We start from the raw sequence: 14999 nt of genomic DNA on the forward strand, positions 1-14999 counted from the left end.
AAGAAAGAGGGATAGCACTTGCACATACAAATGGGAACACGATGAGGTGATAGTTATATGAAGAAGATGTAATGCAGTGCTCTGTGAGTGTCATTCAGGGAGCCCCAGAGTGCAGAATTAGAAAAATAATGTACCCTGTGTTTTTGTTGCATTTTCACATTGACCTCCTCTCTTTGATTTCATCTGATAGCTTTTATAGTTTTATAATTATTATTACTTAAGTTAAATATTCTTTAATTAATGAAGTGATGTGAGTTATTTCATGGTGTTAGTATGTTGTAGTAATGTTTCTTTTTCTGGCATTCTGAAATGTGACTCTGTAAACATGGTAATACTGACATAATACATATTGAATAACAGTTTTATTTTGAAGGTCACCTCACTTGGCTTCCGTCCCCGTTCTGCATCGCTGCCTCTCTTGATGCGGTTCAGAGCTCTAAGCCTTCCTCACTATGTATTTTTCATTTCGTTTATTTTGCATCGACAGTTTGACATTCGGGAGAACAGATCGGACCAGAACAGATGAAAGCTAAATTGCAGCAGATAAAGTGTGCCGAGCCGGGCCGCGCCGTGTTAACGGTGTTCCCGTTATCTGCTTGAAATGCACAGTCCGTCCTGTTGAGTAATCCTGTTAGAGCAGCACTGTGCCCCCCACCCCAGCCCCCCTCTGGGCCTCTGAATATCTTAATCTTTTACAAGGTGCCCTGCCCTCTGCTGCTCCACAGACCAACACTGATCTATAGGCCTGTGTTATAATTCATATTGTCAATACAAAGTCCTAGAGTCCATGTATAAAGTGCTACTGTATGTACATGTGTTACCTACAGCACTGACAATAGCCAGTATTCATTTATAAGCCAGTTGTCTTCAATTCAATCATTAAATTCATGTTAAATTCAGAAACGTCTCACGTATCGTCGAGTGCGTCAGTCGACCAGGCCCACAGACAGATCCATCTTCCCATTCACCCTCCAGCAGGGCCTGTTGTGGCCAGATGTCAGGAAGTCTTTGAACCAGCTCTTTTGACAGGATGGGGTGGAGGAGGTGGGGTGGTGGAGTGGCCATTTCCCAATCCCCCTGAGGAATCAGGCCGGAAAAAAAAAAAGATACACATAAACGTCTCTGCAGACATCTGTGTAGAGGGGGGTGTCATGGGTAATTGGGAGCATGATGTGCACATGTCCCCAAGCTCAACAGTGCATGTCAAGCAAGCTGATTGGCTGAGATTGTTTGGCAAAAGGTAAGACATTTAATGTCAATTTATAATTTCAGATGTAAACATGTCGTTGACATGGAGAAGTCTGCTGTTTGCTGAAGGCCACACTTCACTACACAGCAGATGGGGAGAGAGCTACAGCGCCTCTTTTAATTAGTGACTGACAGGCAGAAATGACTTCATGGATGTGGAGCCACACCTGTAGCTAGTTATACTGATCTAATGGACATAAATAGCTGGGGACATCCGTATTACACGACCAGAGGAAGAGCTGAACTGAAACATTATATTCAGTAGAACAGTGTTAGGATCTTTATTACATTGGAAGGATTCATGACACATAATACTCTCTAAGACACCATTAGTGACACTATTCACTCAGTTGAGGATATGATCTTCTTTCTGGGAGCTGGGAGAACTCTTGGCTCCCTGCGGTCTGGGCACTTTTCAAAGTTGGTCCTTCAGCACTTTGACCTACTAACACCATTGTGAAAAGCTCTTACTTTAAAACAGAGAAACCCGAGCTAGTCTACGTGTATCAGCAAGAGAAAGACTTGCTGCAGCTTCAACAAATATGCAGCAAGTCACTCGCTTGACAGATCATGTTGCTGCCTTTAAATATTTACATCCTGCAGCCATAAAAAGATAAGTGAACGTGTTCTCACTTGTTTTTTTTTGTTTTTGCTTTTTTTTATTTAAACACAGTGGAACATTTTCTTTTAGTCATTTTTGCCCGTTTGTGTCTGCAGTGCAGGCCAGCTGCCCTCCTCTCCTTGAAGGTCAGGTGAGGTGACTCAAAGAGAGCTTGTGTGTGATCCCTGGAGCTAATAACAGGCAGTGGGTGCTGGATGTTGGCTAAGGGCTTGTACAGGAGGCGGAAGATGAAGCCGTTGGAATACCTAGGAGGCAGAGGCAGAATAAAGTAGAAGGATGGAGTTAAATTATTAAAGTGTAACAGAACAGGGCAACACAAATGATGAAGTGAGAATCTGTCAAAACACTTCCTAACTGAGAGCAGTGACGCCCCACAGTAACAGGCAGCATTGTCAGAACTTGTCCAAGTAAACAGGAACTGTTCCTGTTGATGTGTCAGTTTATATGGGGCAGACATTTCTTAAGTGCTCAAATGTATTTGATATTGGCATTAATCCTCTTGAACGGATGAACTGATCAGCTTTTATTGGTCAAAAGTTAGGGTCACCATGAACATCACATCTATTCAGTTCCTGCGAAGGTGACATTATAGAAACACCTTGAGAGGATTTCTTGAAAAAGGTGACTCTGACTCTTAGTTATGCTGCTATAGATTAGTCTGATTAGTGTGCTGGGGGACCTCCACAGATACAACTACCTATACTTCAAATAAAAGGTGACATATTTTAAATTGTGTATTTGATCAATACGCAAACACCTGGAAATAAAAGCTGAAATGTTGATCTTTTGTCTCATATTCATCTTTTGATGTCAAACCCAAATGATTTTAGTCTACAACAAAAATAAAGGAACTGGCTTCACTTTTCCATGCAGGTAAACAGTGGAGTTAGCAGCAGGAAATACCCAATCACAGCAATTGTAGCATAGAGGCAAAGTTTCCCAGAGTGCATTTATATTTAAAACATCAGAGGTATACAGTACATGGCAACAGAGAGCAGGTTGGTTGCTCCTCCTATTACCATACAGGGCTGAGGAAGTTCATGGTGGTTTTTAACATGCAGCAGAGGCCTACTGTGTGACCATGGCAACCACTGAAACTACAGAGAGCAAAATGATACAGGAGCTGCTTTTACAAGCAGTGAGCTGAATGACACTGCTGACACTATTTTTATGCCAGCAAATGGTGCAGGAGCATCAGTTTTACAGTCTGGTTATCTGGTCGAGCCAAAAAATTAAGATACCACTGTAGTCGGTATCACATACTGCATAGCTGTTTCCACAATTATAAGCTGGAGTTCACAGATGATAAGTGTTATAGGTGAAAAGTAGCAGTCTGTGGTGTAGGCTGATAGGATTGGAATGCTATGAGTGACAGCAGTCACTCATTGTCTAAAAACACCTTTTACCTCCAGTCACTTTACAGGTCAGAGCAATATTTACTGCAACAAACCTCGTTGGTGCTGTGCTAAACAACACCACATTATCTAATTTGAATATTTGGTGCGCCACTGCTCCACCAGAGCAATATGGACATTTACACAGTCTTCACAACACACACACACACAAACGGTGAGGTGCGCCCAAAAGATGAATTCAGCTTCAGCTTTATATCACTTATTGATATAATTAGGTTCAGATATCCTAAAGTTAAAAATCATATAGCTGCACTCAGGTTTTTGCAGCTCCTAAGGCAGAACAAGTGCTCGTGTTCAAATATGCAGCTTTAACATACAGGTTAAGTGAAACTCAAGCAGTTCATAAGCTAATTGCTTCAAACATAATGTTCATGTTAAACCAGTGGTACCATGAGACTCAGACTCTGTGATGCTCTTGCTCTGTCTGCTATGCTAAACCCTGAAAGTGGTATTACAGTTCAAAACCTGCTCACCGTGGCAGCTTATTGTCTCCTCCGTTAATACGCAGAGGGCAGTGGAATGGGTTGATGGTTGGGGGGGAGACAGCGCCTCCTGTGGCCTTGTTCATCACCTCCTGACTGCTCTCACATCTGAGCTCACTGATCTCACAGAAGAAGGCCGGAACCCTCAGAGCCTGAGGAGGCAGTCAGAGTTACAACAATGTGTGTTCTGGTCATCCTATTAAGCCTCCCGGAAGGTGAAAGTAACCAGAACAGTGCTGATGTAGATAAAGAGGGCCTTAAAACAGAGACTCTGATGTTAGAAATAAGACATTACTGGAACTGTTTATTTAGGGGAATAATGTCACTTCCTGCTCATGCATTAATGAGCTGTCAGTCTATGCTTAGCCTAAATTAGAATAAAGTCTGAAAAGTTACTGGTCAACATCAGTGACTCAGTGTCTAAAATCCCTCCCTCTTTACTGTAGTGCAAAACACAAGTGGACTCTGAATGTTGGGTGTGTAAACATGTTCATTATATAGTGCACTCAAAGCAGTGGAACAAAAGAAGCTGTGTACATGACATGTACCATACTAACATGTGCATCCCGCCTTTCACCTAGTGACAGCTGGGATCAGCTCCAGCACACCTGTGACCTTTAACAGGATCAGCAGTTTAGATAGTGGATGAATTGTTATGGTTGTGTGTAATCATTTATCGTAATTTGTCACCTGTATAACTTCTACTGCTCATATAAAAAGATAAGTCTAAATACAGGTAGAATTAATATGACACTACTATTACTACTACTACTTTGTTTTACTACTGCTGGTGGAGAGTATATTTGGTATGCAAACTACTGATGAGTTGTCATACTGGTTTCCCCCTAATTCAAAAGCAAGTTGGTTGTTTCCATGTGTAAACATCAGATTTTATAAATAACCTAGTAACTGATTAAATTTGAACACTGGGATATTTTATTTGTTGATACCAGTCACATTTTGTGTGTATGGTTTTTTAATCCCAGTTAACAAAAAAACATTTCCAGATAGTGACAGTAGACTGCTAAAACAAGTCAGGGTGCAGTTACTCTTTAAGTGAACAATTCAATGCTTGAATCCTTCTTTTACTACTGCGTGTAAGTCATGTGGGTGCAATCAGGTGTGTCAGCAGTTGTAGCATAAAAAGAATGTGGTCATTGCACAGGAAATGCATGTATTTTTTACCTGAAGTTTGGGAAGAGTGCCGAACCAAGAGTCATTGAGCAGGAAAGCAGGCTTGAAACCTGTGAAACACACACACGCACTGTGGGGATCATAAAACTCTGGTTGGCTGCCTGTCGATGGAAAGGATGCTTTGGCTTCCTTCCCACCATTCAACAGCTAACAATACACTTCACACATGCATACACAGATTTAACACAAACACAAAACAAGACTTTAGTAAACATTATGTCCTTTGAAAGATATGACAAACACCTGACTCACCTATGACTAGGTCAGGCTCAGGCTCAGGCTCCTGCAGTTTGTGGTAGAAGTTGCGATACACTCGGACTGTAATGCTCCTCCTGTCAGCTTTCTGAAGTGGCATCTGGCTGAGGTCGGTAACAGTCACTCGGCCATTCTGAAGGAACAGTCTTATTAGCTTACTGAAAGGCTTACTGGTTGGGTCTGACAGTCTTAAGATACTTATGGTTTCTGGAACCACATAATCACAAATGTCTGCAAAGGTCCATGTAATATAAATAGTGTCATCTACTTGTGGCCAGGATCTGCATTCACCTCAGAATTGTGTCAGATAATTTTTTTTTCTTTTACACTGAAGGCGTTTGACATTTTTAGGTTTTGTTGCAATGAACAAGCCTGTGACTCACTGACATCACGATGTCTTTCCATGCTTTTACTGCAGCCTCCATCAGTTGTATGTTTACTTTTCTTCTCCTTAGCAGGAAATGCATGTTTAGTTGGACTATGGTCCCTTGAGTTCCTCGAGCCATGCAGATCAAGCAATGACACAACCTTCTTCGTGCTTCTCAGATGAGCTTGTATGGTTTGGATCATGAGCAGATCATGTCTTTCTCCACACTGGCCTTCCCAAAGACATTAATTTAGGTCTCATCAGGCCATAAAACTGTTTCGAGACCTTTGGCTTTCAGGTTATTTCTGCTGACGCGGGGTTTGCAGCTTGTGGTGCGGCCTATATCTTTGCTCCTAAGTCTTGAATGTTGGTTTATAATACCTTCAACCTTGTTATGCATTTTTCTTTACAGCTCTTAAAATGCTTCTGTCATCAACTGCGGTTGTTTTCCTTGGCTGACCTGTTCTGTGAGTGTTCCTCTGTACACCAGTGGTTTCTTTCTTTCTCCATATTGTGGTATTTGCTATACGCAGTCTTTGTGGAATGTCTTTGATTGTTTTACTCTCTTTACAGAGGGTTAAAAATACCTTGTTTTTTCTGCTACTGACAGACATCGACTCCCAAGGCTAAAACCAAAAGCAGTTATTTAAAGCTATTTACTGTTTGAATAATTAATCTCACATTACTTTTGCTCTCTTAAAATCTTGATCACCTGATATATAAGGTGCTATGGTTTATGTTGTTTAATGTATCTAGATGTAAATAACATTAAATAAAATCTGAAAGTGTGAACTTTTGGAAACATGGTCATTAACATTTGATTACTAAATCTTTTTAATCAAGTAATAAAAACACATATATAGTTGATGAAAAACAATGAAAACATTAAGTGTTTCAGTGCCATGGACACATAGCATCCCTGATCTCACTGTTGCAGGTGTTCTTCTGTGAGAGTGTCACTTTCATGATGCTAGCAGCTCATGCAAACGGAGCACAGTAGTGAACACTGGTCTGACAGCCTGTCAGAGCACTGAGCTCTTGGCCTACTCCTTATCTTACTTCTCAAGGCCACCATATGCTAGGCTACTCCTTATTTATCATCATGTCATTCAGGGAAAGAAAATAAAAAAAGCAAGTGCCATGAGGTGCACTTTTACAGACCACTGTAAATACTGGTACTTGTCTGTACTGGTTACTTTTTAATGAGGTTACTGCATGAAGACAGAGGAGCACCAAATAACTTTTCTATGAGAAAGGGCCACTAAAGTCTTTGTCCGGTATGATCTGGTATGGTACCAGCAATGACTTGATTTACACCTGAGGTTCCTGAACAGGTAAAGACATGGAGGACCCCAGAGCCTGTCTTTGTACAATACAATGGTCTTGATGATCATATTATACATATTTATAGTATGTTTGTTGTTTACCAGTGGCATCTGTAGTCCCTCTCTTTTAGTACAAAGGTATACTCACCACTTTCTGTATGCAGAGCTGCATTTTGTCACACCAGGACGGAAGGTGTCCACAGATAAACACAAGTTCAAAGTTCACATGAGGCAGTAGAACTGATAGCTCCTGTTGACAAGGAAAGACAAGAGGATTAAACTGATGCCCAGTTAAACACCATGCAGAGTTTGTATATTTTCTGCAAATTACCACTGACAAACTGTAGAAAAGTCAGGTTAACAAAAGTGTGGGGAAGGACACAAAGTGATATTTTGCCCTAAATATGTATTTGAGCTGTTTCTGTGTGGTTTGCATTATGATAATTTCATCAACACGGAGAGCTGAAGAAGCAGATGGTATTTTGGGGCATGATGCTCAAGTTTGTAAAAAAATCTCTTTTGATAACATTGATAACATTTAAATAAATAACTGCAGATGTTTAGTTCTACTTGAAACATGTTGCTAATTCAATTCCTACACATTTGTGCAGAATCCATTTGTTCCGTTGTCATGTCTCATTCTATCCCGCATCTCAGCTGAGATGCAAGTGTTGAGTTGCAGTAATTAAATGAAGAACTCACCCAAAAGGTCACCAGAGTGTGGAACTCCTTGTACGACTCAAGCATGTGAATCCTTAGCGACTGCTTTTTCAGGATGTGCAGCTCTGGAACTGGGAAAAGGAGACACACATACAGTAGTACATACATAATCAGTTGTTTACTGTACAGTGTACAACAGTGTGGCTAAGCGATGTGTTTTTTACTCAATCAACAGCAATTCCATTACAGTGTAAGGTTTAAGACCTTACAAAATATAACTGTATACAGAATTATATAGAAAACCCAACAACCCCACTTCAGCAAGTTTTAGGCGACAGTGGAGAGGAAAAACTTCTTTTAGAGGAAGAAACCTGCAGCAGAACCATGCTCAGGGTGGGTGGCCATCTGCCTTGACTGGTTGGGGTGAGTGAAGGAGAAAAAAAGCACAAGGCGGAGCTCGATGGCACAGTTGAAAAGCTAAAATCCCGTTCTGGATTTACTGACATTACAGTGAATAGACAGGTAATTATTTAATCATGGTTAATTATTTAATAATAATGAATTAATAATAGTTTATGTAATATATTTATTATTATTGTTGAAAATAATAATAATGTAGAAAACCACTGACTTAAATTAAAACCTTATGTGCAACAAATAAAACATGACAAAAACACTTACAGTGCTTTGGGACAAGTGAAGTTACAATGTAGTAGATGGAGAGAGGAGAACTGAGCAGAGGGGCCACTACAGAGGACAGACTGAGACTTCTCCATTCATAGTACTGATGCCATGACACTGAGGGGAAGACAGTAGTGGCAGAAATTCACTGTACTGTTAATTATACAGTTATATAACATCTCATGCTCTCAGGCACTTATTAGACAGGAATTAGGTCTTGACATAACATACATTCAGGGTCATTCTGGAATTTAGTTCAGATCTACTGTACACACCAAGTGGTTTCTTGAGGGAAAGACGGTTGTTGGGGTTTGGACCAAACATCAATTTGTCTGCTTCTTGTTCCAGAGGCTCATAGGCTTTGTTGTGACCTGGACATACACATGGATTGTCATTTTTATTTTATTCATTTGTTCCTTCAGTGCAAATGAATCCTACCACCTTCAATTGCTATTATTAGTTATATTTAGTTATATACAGATATGTAAAAAGCTAAATGTATGGTTAGGTATAAAAGGTAAAGACATGCACAGTTCTATAATCAGATCAACCTAATCAACAACCTTCTAGCCAGATGCAGTAGGTGTCTGCAGGGATTATCTTAGGCTGCGGAGAGCGCACAAGTAGGCTCCAGTGCACCCAGTAGCTGCTCACCAGTTTGTTTTTGCAAAGGAAGTCTTCTAAACTAAAGTCCTCTGCTGTGACTTCTACAGAGAGGGAGGGAGAGAGATGAATGGTGCACAATGGTAGTTATATCTTCAAATTATCTCCAAGAAATTCAAAAATTGAAAAATGATGAACGATGAAAAGACATTTAAAATCTTTTTATTTGTTATAAATATAAATTTAAATATAAACTGTTAATGTTCTAAAACAAGTGTAAGGCCACACCAGCAGCTCTATGAGGCAGGGGAGGATCAATAGGGGGACGAAGGGGGCCACTGCCCTCCCTGTTGTAGGGTTCACATACCCCCACAGAAGATCTGCCACTGCTGTGAGGCTGCATACTGTCTTTGTTTCATTATGTCTAATATGTCATCACAGTGCACTATATTAAGTTTAAACCTTACACTGTAAAGTGCCTTGATGTGTCTTTTGTTGTGATTTGGCACTACAGTAAATAAAATTGAATTGAACTGATTTGACAGTAGCAATCCTATATGCTATAACTGTATACTTTTTAAACATGCTTATATTTGTGTGATAGCAAGCTAAACAGGAGGTTTTACATTTGTTAGACACCACAACATATGAAATGATGCAGAGTTCTTTTTAATTTAGGGCTGAATTAGGTAAATATTATAAAATATAATAAATAAAGTAACATAAAAAATATTATAAGATATTTCTGTTACATAATACTTTAACATTGTTTGCTTCATGAGGCAACACTGTAAATCAACAGGAAGTACAGATTTATGATCAAAACTTAATTTAATTATTTAATTAACTTAATATGATTTTGGTGTAAGCATACAGTAATGAAGCACCCATTTCAATGCCACCCGTCTTTCTCCATGCCTTTACCTACTGCATAGTTGAATGGCAGGTCTGCCAGCAGTCCCTCATGGCCCATATAAGTGGCCATTTTGGCACACCAGTGCTCATGCTCACTGTCTGCCAAAGAGCACTTGTCTGCACAGTAAAAGACAGCCTGACACTGGGAGCTGCAATGAAACACAGAAACAGGCTTTTAAAGAGATGTGTGGGGGGAGTTGGGGAACAGCCAGTACTAAAGCAGGGAGTCAAACACTAGCAGAGGAAGGAACTGAGATAAGATAACTAGTGGCGAAAGGAGCATTGATATGAACCCTGTGGCATTGGAAAGAACAAAAAAAAAAGCCTTTCCTGATATAGGAGCATGTGGTAAGAAGTTGGTATGTGTCAACAAGAGGGAAACAATGCATGGAACTAGTTAATAGTTCTTGTCTCTGACCTGCCATGCAAGTTCCCCAAAACTAAACATTTTGTTAAATGCAGTTCCTGAAACTACTGAACTCTTCCACTTACAACTTCAAATCTAACATTAAGTTGGACATCCATAACATCTGCAGAGAAAATGAGCCCTTGTCAGTTAGAGGAGAACACTGTCCACATGATCTACACCGTGACAGTTACAGTGTGTGGCAAACTCTGACCATAATGTTGATGATATGAAACTGGCTGAATGTTTGTTTTTTTTTTATGTTACTGTAGAACTGAAACTGCTGAGCTACAATTATATAACTTCATCCAAACAATGTCATACCATGAGCTTCTGGGGATGCACTCTATTCTGCCTAGCACAAGTAATCTTGTTTTGCTTTGTGTTTTAACTATGTTTATTGTTGTTATTTCCTATGTTGTTGTGCTATAGCTTACAGACAAAGCCTATAGTTAATAGGCTACTTCCCATTTGCCCTCTAATGGAACCATAGTTGCACTACAGGTAAGTAGTGCACTTCATGCACTTCAAAAACATGATGCCATGAGTAGGAACAGCAAGAAGACACACTTGTTTATTTGTTGTGTTGGACTGACCACTGTGAAAAAGTGAAACTAAATAGTATTTGTATTTGTTCATGATAGCAGTGCCATTTGAATGAATGTTATATACGTCAATGTATGAAATTAGTGGTTGGTTTACTTCTGGGACACATGCTCAGATGGTGCACTAGGGCTGCAAAGACACATTTTTATCTCAATTATAAATGTTCATGAGCAAAGCTCTATCTGAACTTCCCCTTTAGATAAGCTTTCATTAACTATGATTCTTCTTATTTCTTCCTTGTACTGTATCTTTCTTAAGGGAATTTCTTTTGTGCTTTCTTATGCACGGTCTGACTTTACCATTCCTGAAGCTGACTGGGGAAGGAGCGACTCTTACAGATGTTACAGTAGTGTATTGGAGGCCAGCGCAGACTGAAGGCAGAGGGCCTTTCCTGATTTAGGGGCTCCCAGTCTTTGAGTCTGTGAATCCATAGCTCTGCATCTAACATTTTGTTTCCCTTGTGGAACAAGAGCTGTTGCAGCAGCCTGAAAATAAACAAGTAAAATATCAGTCAGATGTGGGATGATAGTTTTTTCAAACAGAATGAAGCATTTAGGTAAGGTATTGTCTTTCTTTGATTGACTTTAGACCTTCAAAGGATATCAATTTTACAGGAATTCAACTAAGTAGTTAACTGGCTACTGTAGTTTCTTACAGACATGTTTTTTGATGTCTGAGACGGTTGTGGTAAGAGTATGAGGAACATTTTGCTCTACTTCATCCCAGTTCAGCATAGCATGGACGAAGCTTTAGATAAACTCTAAGACAAAATTAGAATGCCAAACAGAGACTAGACTAACAGAGAGAAAACAGTGCACAGGAAAACTGACCACCCCACACATTTTTTTGTCCGACCACCCCATATCAACCGCAAACCCCACATTTAATTCTTACCGATGCTGTGAAACACAACACAGTTCATAACTAAGTTTTAATAAGTACTGTAAGATGGGAGGAAATGCTTCTGCTCCACCTGTGGAGGATCTTGTCGTTGACCTTAAGTCTGCGGAACTGGCGTGGCGTCCCACCACCCATTGGGGCGTCCATGCACCTCTGCAGCAGATCAACTATCTTGCAGAAAGTTGTCATGGCTCCTGAGCACATCCCTCGTGCAAGCTCTTTAAAGCAAGTGCAGGACGACCACTCTTCATCCAAGGTGTCAAAACCAAGTGGAAGTCCAGATGCATCAGTAACCATCAGCATACTTTTTTCATAAAATTTCTCTGTACAGAGACAACCAAAACCCAACATAGATCATTCAAGAGAACTGCTTTGCAATGCCAATGCATTTAGTACTTTGTGTGCACAAATCTGTGCAGAGTGTGGAGATGGAAGCAATTTATGAATTTGTGTTTACTCCTGATACAAGCACATTCACTGGACATTCACTAAATTAAATTCTAAGAAACACTGTTAATTTATCAGCGTCTCGATCACACAATAGTTGACATAATTGTAGAAGAAGCTTTCTTTCTATTTGAATGTCTCTGGATGCACTCATATAACTGATAAGTCTCTATGTTAATACAGTAGTTCTCAGTGGCTCAGTGGCTAGTCTACGTGAGAGATGAGACGATGGATATCAATCTCATTTTTGTGTGTTAAGTAGGTGCTGAGTGTGGTTAGCATACATTAGCTGTCAGCTAGCTTTGTTCTGCCTAAACCTTAAAAATAAGGTGAGTAACAATATGTTTTCATCCCCCTATAGTATGCCTTAATCCTAGCCTTCATGCTAAGCTAGGCTATCAATGTCCTGTTACAGACACCCACACATTGCTAGGTTAAGACATTAACATTAACTATCAATTTTCTACTCACAACTACAAAGAGAAACCTAATTTAATGTTAAATTATTATATTAATGTTATCTACTGACCAGATGACAGACAAGATGCTGTTTTGTTTGCTAGCCACGTAGCTAGCTAACATCAAGGTATGCTGCTTGACTTTACAGGAGCACAAGGACAATTAGCTAGCTTAATGCTACATAGTTAAACATCTGGAGACATCCTAAATCATAGGCCTACACCCCAACAGGCTCCGCACTCACTCAGCTCAGACAGGCGTATCCCTGCCCTCTTCAGCCTTCCCACTGCTGGAACAGGCCCAGTACAGTCCATCACATGTACAATCCAGTATGGGGAGCCGTCCAGGGGGTATTTACTGCTGTTGGTCATATTTCTCTGCTTTGACCTGGCAGTCTTGAAGGAGTGGTACCACTGAGCCATGGTGTCCGCAAACTCCAGGAACGGGTCCCGGTTACCACACACTACTTCTTTCTGTTCCATTCCTGTTGACTAGTGAGGTTCAAAATGAGCTTGCATCAACATATAAGCTTTACTTTACTTTCTGTTGTTGTAAAAGCTTCTATTTTGCTGCCTTAATATTATCCAGCCCATGATTTACCTGATGTAATTCAATTATAAGCTGAGCAATAGTGGTGGCAGAGCTTCTTGATGAGGATGCTATGACCAGTGTAACTACGATGAAATTGTTATTTTATAAACACCCTTGACACTAGTTCCATCTTGAACATTCATTATTTATTCTGAAAACGGTCTCAAATTGTAACTCCAGTTTCTCTTGCTAGCTCTTTTTGGAACTTTCACTATGTGAGATGGATAAAAATAGGTCAATGATTATAGTCATTCCACCCTGGAGTATAATTATTGACCTGTTTTCATCCACCTCACATAGTCTGTATATATACTTATATAGTTGTATTGGTGTTGTTCTGTATTTGTGTTGATGTGGATCTTTCCTGGTTGTGGTTCCCTTTATTTATTTCTGTGTTGAGAACAACTGTAACAAGAAAAACTATTTCTCTCTGGGATTAATAAAGTTTTTGAATCTTGAATGGAGATGAATAAAAAATTAGTAAATAGATCTGGGTTATGAATTTAATTTTGACTTCTTTTTGGTCAAATCTCAAGCATCAGTAATGATGAAAAGGAGTCATTTTCTTTAACTCTCACACTGATCATTCATTTTTAACTATATTTCTGGATTTTGAACTGTTACCTAGGTTGGTCTTGAGGGATCTAAGCTCGTTCTTCCATGGTAAATTGTTCCAGATTATCTAAATTGTGTGGGTTTCTAGCATGGAAGTTATCCTTGAGCTCCTGCCATAGATTCTCAAAAGGATTGAGATCTGGGCTCCAAGAGGGCCACTCAAGGACCTTGATTTTGGTGTCATTCAAAAATTTCGGACCAACTTGGATGTTCAGGTATTGCTGGAAGACCCAACAGCAACCTAAAGCCTAAAGCTAGACAGCAGATTTGTTTACATTATCTCTGAAAATGTCAACATAATCATGCTTCATGATCCCATATACCCGAAAAAGGTTCCCTGTGCCTGACTGATTCTATACTTTTTGGCATGATGTAATGACTTATTACCAAAAATTTGACTGCCTGTTTGCTGGAGTCTCTTAAGTAAAGTTCAATGCTGATTGCTTGCTTAGGTGTTATGGAAATATGATTGATTTGTCAGGTCTGTTTTAAAAGCAAAAATCTTCTGGTATAAAGCAAACATGAACATTTATTTTAGATTGACATATATACCAACTAGGAACCTTAACAGTGTTGAATGTTTCACAATGTAAGGTTTTATAAATGATGGAATAATTATACGGAATCTTAGAGAAATGTTCAACACTTCCTTGATGGATAATCATTTTGACCTTGACTCTATTTAGAGATCTTGAATATGCATACTGCTATACATAAACTTAGGCAAACTATTTTGGGCTGTTTAGAAATAATTTTAATGCTGATGTTTTTACATAATGTTCCTTTTGATGAAAAACTCAAGTCAGTAAGAAATAGAGTGAAATTCTAAATAAAAATTTGCTTTATTTATTAAGTTATATCTGAGCATACTACATGTATCTAATTTCTTCCACAACAGGTACACACAATAAGGTCACAAAGTGTGAGATAAAAACACAGGCATTGAATATAAATAAATCTTATAACCCTATTATAAGGCCATACATTAGTCTGAAATCCTCAAAACTGAAATCAGTAAAATAGTGATGAAACTACAGTATATCAAGCCTTACCAAAGTTCAAAGGCTCCCTGCAGATTTCAATTTGACTCTGATTCCCCCTAGTGGTAGTACAAAAGCTGCAATGCAGGCAACTTCACTCCAACCGGCCTGTGGATGCAACTGTTGTGTCCAGTTTCCACAAGGCTATATGACTAAGTACTATTAAAA

The 14999-nt window shown here is 39.4% G+C and overlaps 1 protein-coding gene across 2 annotated transcripts; it reads right to left on the reverse strand.

Annotated features, from left to right (window-relative positions):
* Window positions 1-6: 6 nt before the first annotated feature.
* On the reverse strand, window positions 7-13466 carry LOC113157372 (zinc finger MYND domain-containing protein 15). Of its 2 annotated transcripts, XM_026352836.1 has the most exons (14): window positions 13186-13466; window positions 12830-13076; window positions 11753-12002; window positions 11079-11264; window positions 9777-9916; window positions 8813-8956; window positions 8525-8620; window positions 8250-8366; window positions 7611-7699; window positions 7057-7158; window positions 5214-5349; window positions 4953-5011; window positions 3759-3919; window positions 7-2115 (listed from the first exon to the last, which is right to left on the reverse strand). In XM_026352836.1, exons 2-14 carry the CDS (start codon window positions 13065-13067, stop codon window positions 1908-1910), a joined length of 1926 nt encoding a protein of 641 aa, XP_026208621.1. In that variant the 5' UTR covers window positions 13068-13076; window positions 13186-13466; the 3' UTR covers window positions 7-1907. The 2 variants fall into 2 exon arrangements, with proteins under 2 accessions (XP_026208621.1, XP_026208623.1); XM_026352838.1 differs by lacking the exon at window positions 13186-13466 and having other exon boundaries at window positions 12830-13150.
* Between the last annotated feature and the right edge of the window lie 1533 nt (window positions 13467-14999).

This window comes from Anabas testudineus, chromosome 18 (assembly GCF_900324465.2).
Source record: "Anabas testudineus chromosome 18, fAnaTes1.2, whole genome shotgun sequence".
NCBI classification, from domain to species: Eukaryota; Metazoa; Chordata; class Actinopteri; order Anabantiformes; family Anabantidae; genus Anabas; species Anabas testudineus.